The sequence below is a fragment of the Monopterus albus genome, unplaced genomic scaffold, assembly GCF_001952655.1.
Source record: "Monopterus albus unplaced genomic scaffold, M_albus_1.0 scaffold127.1, whole genome shotgun sequence".
NCBI classification, from domain to species: Eukaryota; Metazoa; Chordata; class Actinopteri; order Synbranchiformes; family Synbranchidae; genus Monopterus; species Monopterus albus.
The window spans coordinates 682,002-693,980 of record NW_018128007.1 but is presented as its reverse complement, the minus strand read 5'-3'; the positions used below and the strand labels follow the sequence as shown (position 1 = coordinate 693,980).

Genomic DNA, 11,979 nt, shown 5'->3' with positions numbered 1-11,979 from the left:
ACAATGTGTATACACACACACACACACACACACACACACACACACACACACACACACACACACACACAAAAGCCATGCCCTGGCATTCTTTGATAAGGTGCTCAACAGGTGCACCCAGGTAGATCAGAGGATACATTCTCATCTGATGGTGGTGTCACCAATCTGAGGCAGGAGAGTTACCATTTATTAAAATTACACACATGGAGAAAAAGGACTATTCATGGACCCCACTGATACACAACTCATTCAGAGATATCTCACCTAAAACCTGCAAGGTTTGTGATCCTCTCTTTCACAGTTCCTCCCTTACTCCTGACGATTTCCAGCAGTTTGGTGGGGTGCTTGTCCATCTGCCCCATGAACTTTGTTTTCATGGGAGTAGTTGTAATTTGCATGAACTCAGCAGTGATCTAGAAAATAATAACAGTAGCACATACAGCGATAAGTTTTAGAATTTACAATTAATGACCTATTTTCCAAGAAGAGCCAAAGGTTTGATCAGACTGCTCCAAGATAACCACTAATATTGTCAATATTGACAACCAAGTGAAAACCTTAATAGGCAGCCGTTATGCATATATTTAAGTACCAAAAGTATAAGTACTCACTATGAGAAATGATCTATTTGACATTAATGTACTGTTACACACACCATTGAAATGACTGGCAATGTCTAAAGTAATGAAAGAGCCTGAATCATATATAGTTGCAGATGAATTTATTGGTTATCTTTTCAACTTATCAATGATAAATCAGTTATTAAAGGCTTTCCATTCTCTGCATAGGTGGTGTGTAATGTGTATGGAAGTGGACAGGTTGCGGCCATTGACATCTGTGAACCAACATTCACAACATCACACAACTGTTCTGCACATGCAGGTGGGAACAAACACATGCTCACATTCTGAGTTTCTACTTTCTTTTCAAAATCTGTGGAAAATCTGTGGAGGTGTTGTCAGAATTCTGCGGGTACAGGTTCTATTTGGGCCTGCAAATAGGTAACTGTGGGTGCTGCATTGATGCACCCCCATAATGGCCAGCAGCTGTTCATGAAACTGTTAGGCTATTGAATAATTGATACATGTTTATGCAGCATCTGTGTAGACCTATATAACTGTGGTTAACTATGCCAAGCTTGTTAGGCTGAGTGGATTGAGGAGCACAGCTCTGAGTGATAGCTGTTGAGGTTGTGTTGATACTTGTTAGTGTGTCCACTCAGTTTTATGGTCATTTGTGAGACTGGAGCTACTAGTTGTAGTTGTAGACGGTCATGTGAAAAGTTGTTTCAGATTATATTTTTCTACTACAGAAATTACATCATCATAGAAGCTGTTATTGAATTGTGTAAATAATAATTAGATTATATAATCAAAAATTATAACCAGGTAGACTAAATATCAGATATATCAGGCATCAGGTATTTCTGTCACCCTTTTTTGTTCAAATAATTCTGGTAAAGTTGATCATCATCACTAATTTGATGCTGGATTCAGATGGAAAAAAATGTTATTAAATTCTTACTCTGTTTAAATTGTAAAATTAAGTATAATTGCGGTTTGATAAAGGATGCATTCATGCAGCAGTTTCCCCTTGTCTCTGCAAGGCCTCAAGCACTGTAGGTAACATCTTAGCATGTGTTTCGTTAGTAATCTCTTTTTTTGCCCCTGCGAATTATGCACACTATATTTTTAATGTTAAATGTTTATAAAAGAGTTGTATTCATGTCATTTCTTTTAAAAAAATAACTTTATGAATGAAGGCTTTACAAATTCGCTGTGCAAAGAAAAAGCAGTAATTCCAGTTAGATTTTCTTGACGTAGCACTAGTTAGTGTGCACCAACAAATTTGAAAATAATAAATCTGGAAACCCAGGTCAGTGTTGTAATACTACATATTTTAAAATACATCTGTCAAACTCAAGGCCTGGTGTACAATTACATCCGGCCTGCGAGATCATTTTATATATCTTTTTTTTTTTTTAATGGCCTGGTGATATGAAGCGCCGATAACGCACAAACTACAAATCCCATAATGCAGCGCAACAGCTGCCTTACCGAACAATAGGCTACCTGCGATCATTCCCACATCAATTAAGTCAGATCAATCAAGCGTCTGCTGATGTATACAACCCTAATTTCAAGTCAAGGCTAGCCCCCTAACAATGGCCAAGAGAAAAGTTGATTCTGAAAACAGAGCCTTTCTAAACCGGTGGGAGGCTGAGTATATGTTTACTGACATTGTCGGTAAACCCGTGTGTCTTATTTGTGGAGCTAATGTGGCTGTAATTAAGGAATATAACCTAAGATGGCACTACGAGACAAAACATCAGGACAAGCTGAAAAACGTGAATGCAGAGCAGAAGCTACAGAAGGTAGAGGAGTTGAAGAGGAATCTGACATCACAGCAGACGTTTTCACCAAAGTGAAATCACAGTGAAGCTGCTGTGAAAGCAAGTTTTATTGGGACAGAGGAGAAAATCAGCCCGGACATTTACCAAGGGAGAGTTTCTGAAGAGCTGTATGATGAAAGTGTGCGACGTCTTGTGTCCAGACAAAAAGCAGGTGTTTGTAAATGTCTTAGCAGAAATATGGTTGGTGATTTTAAGTTCAAGTTTATGTATTTTGGAATAATATTGTATCCTGTCTGTTTCGATTCATATTTATGTTCAAAAAACATTTAGTTTTAGTTTGTTCAATACATTTTTATCCTGTTCGGCCTGTGACCTAAGGTGTGCTTTGGGTTTTGGCCCCCTGTGCGATTGAGTTTGACGCCCCTGTATTAAAGGATTTCAGTGAGGAGGCAACAAAACCTGATAAAAACCAGTCAATTTTGTTTTATTCCAAAATGTCAAAATTAAAAAATATACCAGAATTAAAAGCTGTTTCACCCTAAAACACACAGAGATGCAAGATGTTTACCAAAATTAGATATAAAATTTGCAAAGTTATGATCTTATTAGAAAAATTTGTTTAAAACTGAATAAGACTGCCAACTATTTTTGTTGCAACTTTTGATACTTTTGTAAATGCATGGAAAAGCTTAATTTACACAGTCCAACAGACATAACTCAGTGTACTGAGATAGAACACCCTGCATATTTGTACTTCCATAAGTAAGAACATTTAAGAGGGCACACAGAAAATTTTTTAGGCAAATTTGCCCTCAACCTGAAAATAACCCTTGAATATGTAATCCTTATCTCAGATGACCCAGCCTATAGAAAAGAAACTAAACTCCCAACCTAAAGTAACACTCACACAGATAGATGAAGTCCATTTATATTAATGTGTTATAAGAACTCTTAACACAGCTGTAGCAAATAAATGGCTTACCCAAATTTGACCACAAAGTTTTACATTTGTTGAGTGAAGTGGGATTTCTGTAATAATGTTCTGTCCTTTTTTTTATCAGATGTAAGTGTACTGGGGACTCCCAGCCAGGTAGGAGATCAGAGTTTGTTCCATTTCTACCCAGATCTCAGCTGTCCCCGACTCCCGGTTACCCCAGTCCCAACTGCATTTTTACCATAACTGATTGATAGATTGTGATTAATGTATTTAATCATTAATATGCAACTTCCCCAGTACTACCAGGCAGCTTGCCGCCTGTATGAGTCCAACATGCAGCCTCAAGACCCCCTAGGACGGTAAGAACAGAGGAGCTACCATAATGTGGTTGCTGTCTGTACCATACAGACATTAGGGTTAGGTACCAAACTCAGTATGTTTAAGGGTAACAATCGAATTACATCGGTACATGAATCAGTACTTCCAAGTACTGATTCATGTTAAATCAAACAGCTTCAAATTTTCTGTGCAGATTCTCAGTCATCCAGGTCATAGTAACCAGGTCAAATTTTGTTACCTAGGCTTAAACTCAGTACCTCTTTGTTTGACATAATTGGAAAATCAAACAAGTTTGGTTCATCCTTTGGAGCAATTTCCGAACACCTGAAGGTTCCACATTCATCTGCACAAACAATACTATGCAAGCATAAACACCATGGGACAAGGCAGCCATCATCCTGCTGAGGAAGGAGATGCATCTCCAGTAGGAAATTCACAAGCTAGTCAACACTAATTCACATTATAAGCATATAAGGTATTTAACATTAGCTTCACCTTACCAGCTGCAGCATAACATTTTAAGTATACAATAATGCATCATTCTAATAATATGACATACATTAATACATTAATGTGAAATGTGCCATTCTGTGTTATTTTTGCTATTTCAAGTATATTTTTATGCTAATATTTTGTACTTTTGCTTACGGTAGGTAACAATTTGAATGCAGGACTTCTACTTGTAACAGAGTATTTTTACATTGTGGTATTGCTACTTTTACTTAAATAAATGGTTTTTCGTACTTCTTCTACCACTGCCTTTTTTAACAGATGAAATAAAATGGTTCAAAGACTAGAGTGTGCTGGAACTGTCTAAAATGTAAAGTGTAAGTGCTAAGAGTCCAACAACCTCACTATACCCATGTCTGATGGCAGAGCTGGGGCAAATAAATGGGTACATTCTTTGAATTTAGTGTGATGCATTTGTTACTGTTATGTGCATGTTCACATTGACCACAAAATAATTACTTATAATTAAATATTGTTTTGATTAGCTTGGGAATAGGGCAGGGGCTTGAGCCCCTAGAGCACCCTCCTCTGTACGTGCCAGCTTCATAGTCTGTGAGGTGGTTAGTTCGGAGATGGTGAAACAAACTGTCGAGATGTCTTTTTGCCATCTGTTTTTCAAAGCGAAAATGCCTCCATGTGATTGAGGATAACCCATGCAATTACAATAACTTAAAGACATAGGATTTGAAATTTTGACAACGTAGTATCATTGGCCAGGCAATATGAGGCCCATTCACTAATAACTTGTTTGTGTTTGTCTTACAAAAACAATGTGCTGGAAGGCCTCACTGTGGTTTGTCAATCTGTTTTAAAGTTCCATAAAGTACTGGAATGTAAGTAGCAGATTGCTGGGATTCTATACCGAGCTTTATTTAACGTGGACTTGAAGTTAAATATATTCTCCATTTACCCCTGCAGAGCTGCAGGAACTGTGTGTGAATCAGAGCCAAGGAAACCATGCCATTGCAGCAGATCCAAATGCCTCCAACTGTGAGTAGATCATCTTAGAATTACTTTAATCCTCAGTTTTCTTTATAGCAGAATGTAGTGCCATCATTGGAATTTTTGTGATGTTTGTACTTCATTTGTATATGATACTGTAAAAGATTACAATAAATCATAGCTCTTCAAACCACCAACTTGTCCCTCTGAAGTATATTTATTAAAGATTTGCAGCCTCCTTTAAGCCAATAAATAATTAAATTGCCTCTGTTTTTGTTTCCTGACCGCTCCGAGGCCTTGCATATATAAAATAGAATAAAAGCAGCACAGCTTATACGTAAGTGTGTATTTGGTTTATTGCATTATGCATTTTAAGGCTGCCCTGTTCACCTGAACACTTCTGCTCCACCTGGTTCACATATTGAGCAGTGCAGCACATGAAACTGTCACTGAAATTTAACATCTGATGAAAGGTGTAAGATTTGTGGGAATATTTGCTGTGGAACACATGCAGAAGGTGAAATACTCTAGCCAGGTCTAAACAGAGACAAAGGGAGGTGAACAGAAGCAGAGAGAAACACAAAAGATGGATTAAAAAGTCATTTTACCCAATGTCTTTACTGCACCACAACAAGATAAAACGGCAACAATGCAACGGTTTGTGATTTTTCATACAGCTATACCTTTTTGTTTCAGTAGCCTCCTATTTATTTCTCCTGCCTCGTAAAAGCCCCGCTCCAGTGACATATGATTAAAACAGTACTTTCTAGGTAGCACAATTAGATTATTTATCTGTTTAGATCATTTATCTATTTACAGAAATAATTTAGACTTTTTTTTTTTTATTACAAAAAATGTCCTGCTCTTTTATGAGTTGCTAAGTCATGGATGATTTTGGTGAACTGACAGCATCAAGATATGTAATATTGCCTCATTAAAACTATTAAAAGTAGTATTTCAAGTTCAGCAGCAGAAAACCTTTTTGTTTGTGCTCTCCAGACATGTACAACACACATCAAAATAGCCTAATATCAGATTTTATTTAGTGGCACTTTATGCATATCTTGTGATCTAATGCTGGGTTCGTTTATATCTTTGATCTGAATAAATACCATGCTAAATTGAGAAATCTTTGCCCTTGAAAGTAATTTCTGATAGATTCTCTTTCAGTCACATTAATAGTCACTTTTCATAAACCCACAAAAGAGGCAGAAGACTACACACATATACTTCACATTCTTCATGTTATTAAATATAGTTTAATATGTATTTTTGCTGGATTGTCTTTTTCAGCTACTGTGAGTGTTTTGCCAATGGAGTGATGTGCAGCAACTGCGACTGCTCTAACTGCTACAACAATGCCGAGCATGAAGTGAGGCGTTACGAGGCAATTAAGGTTTGCTTTGGTTTGGGTGAAAAATATTTAAAAAATGACAAATGTAATTCTGTGGCAGAGGGGCTTCACACTAAGCCTTTAATATGTCAGAGAATGTTTGAATGGAATAAATGAAGTGACTGATGAATGGAAACGGGCTAAAGAAAGGCTATTCATGCTTTGTGCGTCCACGTCTTCTACGGTCTAGGTCTTTTGTCCTCCTGAGCTACATACATGAGAGGGTCAGAATATTAGGAACACCTCTGAATATAATGTAGCGACAGCTTTCTGTCCTGCAGACATTATGTTCCTCAGGGATTTATTTAGACATACCCACACCAGTGAACAAGGTGATGTCTACAAAAAGATTCACTCTTAGTGACAGCAGAATGTCTTACCTCATTACTGGGCTTCTGTTGGTTATATCCCACAACACTTTTTGGAAAAATGTGTCTAAGAGTATGTCTGTCTACCTTCCTACAGCAAGTACAATGTTTTGTTTCTAATTTTTTGAGCCGAGAATTTTGAATCTGTGAATATTTCCTTGTAGGACTGGTTTTATGCTACTTTATTAAGTTGTGATATTTGTTCAGGCAAAAAGGTGACCATTTACATTTAGGATATCTGGTCAGTCTATCCGAGTAATGCATAGGCTTACTTGGAGATTTGCTTCATTTTCATTGATGTGAATACCAGCTAATGGACTAAGCTGCCTTCATCATGTTCTCTTTCCTCTTCGAACTCAGACTGCATTGAAATTTGCTGCTGTCTCGAACACTGGAATGCTAAAATTGTAAACCGATTACCTGTCCAATGAACAAATATCAGAATAGTCAAATAATTGGGTCCAGCCATAGAAACTGGAATACAGAATGAAAGAAACACTAATGGAATGAGCAGCTCATCCCACTTGCAACTCTTTAAGTATCAGATTTAAAGATGAGAAAATCTAACAACAAAGGGCATCAAATTGGTTGCAGAGTACAACAGCGTGTGGATAGTGACCAGTGTTGGTGAGGCACATAATCATCATCCAGCTGTGGGAAGGTACAGAATTGCTGTGTGTGCTGACTACTAATCAGATATCAATAACAGCTGAAATGCTATTGATGTTTGTTGGCTGCTAGTGTTTGAGCTGCAGTAGTAGTAGTAAGATATGGTGACCAGGGCTGACAACATTGATCTTGTCTAATGAAGTTTTAGCCAGGGTGATGGGTGTCACACTATTAGTGGATGTGATTCAGCAGCACTGCTACTCGAAAACACTGGTGGGAACACATGTTCTTCCTTCACTTTCTGTAGCTCTCTCTCTCTGTGACACTCTGTGTTCTAGACACACTTGTTTTTTTCTATGCACAGTTTCAAGTCTCAGAAAAAGTCTACAACTTCATCCAACATGAAATGTCTTTGCATAGATTTTGTTCCAAATCTATCCATGAGTTGTTGTAATTGTCTTTCTGAGTCAATTTGACTGGGTGAATATTTATGCAGCCTTTTATTTCACATTTATAAAAACAACCTGTTTTATGTAGCGTTTCTTTGTAATTTTTTTGTCAAAAAAGCCAAATTATATTGGCCGTGATTGATTTATAAAATCAAATGATCTATACTGCTTATCCTGAATAGGATTGTGGGGGGGCTGGAGCCAATCCCGGCTGACATTGGGTGAGAGGTAGGGTCCACACTGGACAGGGCATCAGTCTGTCACAGGGCTGACATGTAGACAAACAATCACACACACACACACACACACACACACACACACTCACTCACTGCTACGGGCAATGTAGAGTCACCAGTCAACCTAAGCTGCATGTGTTTGGACTGTGGGAGGAAGCCAGAGTACCCAGAGAGAACATGCAAATTCCATACAGAATGGTCCCGCGTCGGGTCGGGCTCGAACCCAGAACCTTCTTACTAACTACCATGCCGCTGTGCCACCCAGAAGAGTACAGTTAATGTGTATTCTTCTAGGTTCTGAGTGTGAAACAGACTTCAGTCAGTGCACTGAAAGCTGTCCTGCAGTTGTAAGGATGCTCCCTCTGGTCAGATTTGAACTGTCCTAATAGTGGATTGCTTATTCTTGATGAAGCTGGGGTTAGAAAAAGTGACTGACTGAAAGTGATTACACTGACTGAGGTGAGAGAGGGGAGAGGCTCTATAGCCTTTGGAGAATTTAGAATAAACACAGTACAGTGTGTTTTTTTTTTTTTTTTACCCTCTGGTTGAGCATTTGACATGCTCAAACCTTGGGAGCACAGTCCTCAGGTTGACATGATTGAAATCCCTGGCCACAATCAAAACCCCATGGGGGATGTTTTCTGTTGTTTGTTTTTTGCTGTTAGCATGTAGCATTGGCATCTGGTGGCATATGCACAGTTGTAACAGCAAACAACATCAATCTCTCATAGCACACAGAAGGAATTGCAGTTAACTGCCAGCAACTCTAGGTGTGGTGAGCAATGTCTGTCAATAATGGCAATGTCCATGCTCCAGTTATTGTTTGTGTAGATGCACAGTCCACCCCCGTGGCCCTTAGTGGAGTCCTTGCCTTTTTCTCTGTGGTGTGTAGAGCGGTCCGCTAGCTTGATAGGTGAGTCCGGGACATTAGTGTCATGGACCTCTGCTACTACATTTTGCATAGTTGGTACCAGACAGTGTTCTTTCTGGTCGTAAAATAAAGTGTCCCCAAACTTTGGTTCTCATCCACTTTTATCTGCTGTTAACCTTTTAACAGTTTTCAAATGTTTTGGTATGACTCACTACTGACGTTCTCACCCAGTCTTCTTCTTTTGATTGGCGGCTGGCAAACCAACTTGTAGGTGCATTACCACCACATACCGAGCTGGAGTGTGGAACACTACTGTATCTCTCGTAGATTCAGTGACCCAGCCGTGTATGTGTGTTCTTGGCTGTCTCACACAGCTACGTAACTAGACCCAATTAAACAATAATTAAATTTATTGCCAGCTATTTTTAATAATGATTTTATTGCGTGCCGTTTTTCCTTGGCCTGTGTCGTTAAGAAGGAGGCGTGTTTGAACTCTGGCGGGAAATGCTGCATACACAAACTAGAGTGGAGCACAGCGAACAGTAACAGAAAACTTGTTGGTTTCTCTTGGTTTCTGTTTACACCCCTGTTACTTTGTCATTTGTCTGCTTGGATAATGGTCCACTTCGAGTACCTGATGTCTCTGCAGTAGCACCTGGATGTTTCACCCTCAGGTGATACGTCAAAGATGAATTACTTTGATGATAATTAAATTCTGCTTTGCAAAACATGCACAGTACTTTGGTCTTTTCCATTTGGTAACTTTTTAAAGTTGAATTTTCAAGTCAAGTCAAGAATTTTTATTGTCATTATGCATAGCACAACAAATTATTTTCCAGCAGCTCTCGGCTTAAAAGACACATTATTTACATAACACTAAATTGTATAAGTCTTGTATAAATTGTATAAGTATGAACAAATAAAAAGGGATGTATGGGACCTAATCAGGTCAGCAGCATGTTAGCAGCAAAAGAGTGTAGTAACATTATGAGGTGCAGCTCAGTGCAAATCTCTTTAGGAGGAGATGTGAGCGTGGGTGTGTGTCTGCAGAGGTCCAGTGTTCTGTCTGTGTCTGTCCATAGGGGGAAGGTTGTGTGTGTGACTGGGGGTTAGGGGGGTGATTGATTTCACAGCTCTGCGGAAGAAGCTGCGTCTGTCTGTCTGTTTTAGTCTTTATATTCCTGTACCTTTTCCTGGAGGGAAGAGGCACAAACAGACTGTTACCTGGGTGGGTGGGGTCTGCAGCAATCCGTCCAGCCCTCCTCTGGATCCGCTGAGTGTATAGTGAGTCCAGATCCAGAAGAGGACTCCCTACAATGCCCTAAGCTGTTCTCACCACCCGGGTCAAGTCCTTTCTGTCCTGTGCAGTGCAGTTCCCATACCACATTGTTGCACTGAGACAGAGGATGCTCTCTATTGTTGCTCTGTAGAGGTTTGCGAGCAGCTGAGAGGAGAGACCAGTGCATTTAAGCTTCCTGAGGAAGAAAAGCCTTTGCTGGGCTTTCTTCACCAGGTAGGATGTGTTCAGAGACCAGGTCAGGTCAGATCTGATGTGGATGCCCAGGAACTTGATGTTATCAACTTGCTCCACCACCTCCAGGTGTATGAGAAGAGGAGTATATTTTGTCTTCCTGGACCTCCTATAATCCACAATGACTTCCTTAGTCTTGTTGGTGTTCAGGACAAGATTGTTATCTGAACACCACCTTGTCAGGTGCTGCATCTCCTCTCTGTAGTGAGTCTCATCATTGTCTGAGATGAGACCCACTACGATGGTGTCGTCTGTGAACTTCACAACTGTGTTTGTGGAGTGAATGGCATCACAGTCATGGGTAAACAGAGTGAAGAGAACTGGGCTGAGCACACAGCCCTGTGGTGTGCCTGTGTTCAGGACCAGTGTGGATGAGGTGCAGCTTCCGATTCTCACCACTTGAGGCCTGTTAGTGAGAAAGTCCTTAATCCAATGACACATCATTGCAGGAATTCCCAGATTGTGCAGTTACAGTGCCAGTTTGTCTGGGATTACAGTATTAAATGCCGAACTGAAGTCAACAAATAGCATCCTGACATAAGTGTTAGGATGCACCAGGTGGGTCAGGGCTGTGTGTAGTGCTATTGAGACAACATTCTCTGTTGATCGGTAGGCAAACTGATGGCTGTTCAGACCACCAGGGATGATGTCCTTGATGTACTTTAGGATGATCCTCTCAAAGCACTTCCTGATTACTGGTGTCAGAGCAACAGGGCGGTAATCACTGAGGCAGGTGACAGCTGATTTCTTGGGCACAGGCACAATGATGGAGGACTTGAGGTAGCATGGTCAGTGACAGAAAGAGACTCAACAAGCTGGTTAAGAGAGCTGGTTCTGTCCTGGACTGCTCTCTGGACTCCATCAAGGAGGTGGCGGACAGAAGGATGCTGACAAAACTAAAACCCATCATGAACTGAAAAAAATTACAAAGAATCAACTGGACTAGATTTCTAGGTCAAAGACGTTTCACCTCTCATCCAAGGAGGCTTCATCAGTTCTGACTGACTGGTGTTGAGCCAGAGATATTTATCCCACTCGGTGGTGTTTCAGTCCTTTGATGGCCATCCATGTCCCTTAACAACTGAGTCGTTATAGCCCAGTATTGGTGAGAATCGTTACCTGTCTTTGAATCCTCCCCTGTCGACTGACGCCTGTTCTCCTGGTGGGCATGTTGGGGCAGAGATCTCAAAACAGGACTGTAGATGGATGACAAGCTGTGTCTTAGTCCACCACCCCTATTTAGTGAGACACCACTGTTGGCTTTTGTTCTTGTTACCATTGCTAACTCTGAGAGACGAGACAGTCCAAGTAACTTCAAAACAGTGCTGATTTATTCAAAGGATCACAGGTAAAATTAACATTACACACTCAGGTATCTTGCACCTCCAAACTGCTCGCAGGCAGATGTAAGATGAAAGACCCTGAACCCACCAGGCCTATACAT

At 40.0% G+C, this 11,979-nt stretch overlaps 1 protein-coding gene across 4 annotated transcripts in view; it reads left to right on the top strand.

Moving 5' to 3' along the window:
- The window catches only part of tesmin (testis expressed metallothionein like protein), a 31,223-nt gene that overhangs the window by 4,549 nt on the left and 14,695 nt on the right, over positions 1-11,979 (top strand). For all 4 annotated transcript variants that reach the window (XM_020612778.1, XM_020612780.1, XM_020612779.1 and 1 more), the window contains 5 exons: positions 786-879; positions 3,412-3,440; positions 3,585-3,646; positions 5,055-5,126; positions 6,372-6,474. In XM_020612778.1, coding sequence (XP_020468434.1) covers positions 786-879; positions 3,412-3,440; positions 3,585-3,646; positions 5,055-5,126; positions 6,372-6,474 — 360 coding nt within the window. The remainder of the gene's footprint in view (positions 1-785; positions 880-3,411; positions 3,441-3,584; positions 3,647-5,054; positions 5,127-6,371; positions 6,475-11,979) is intronic.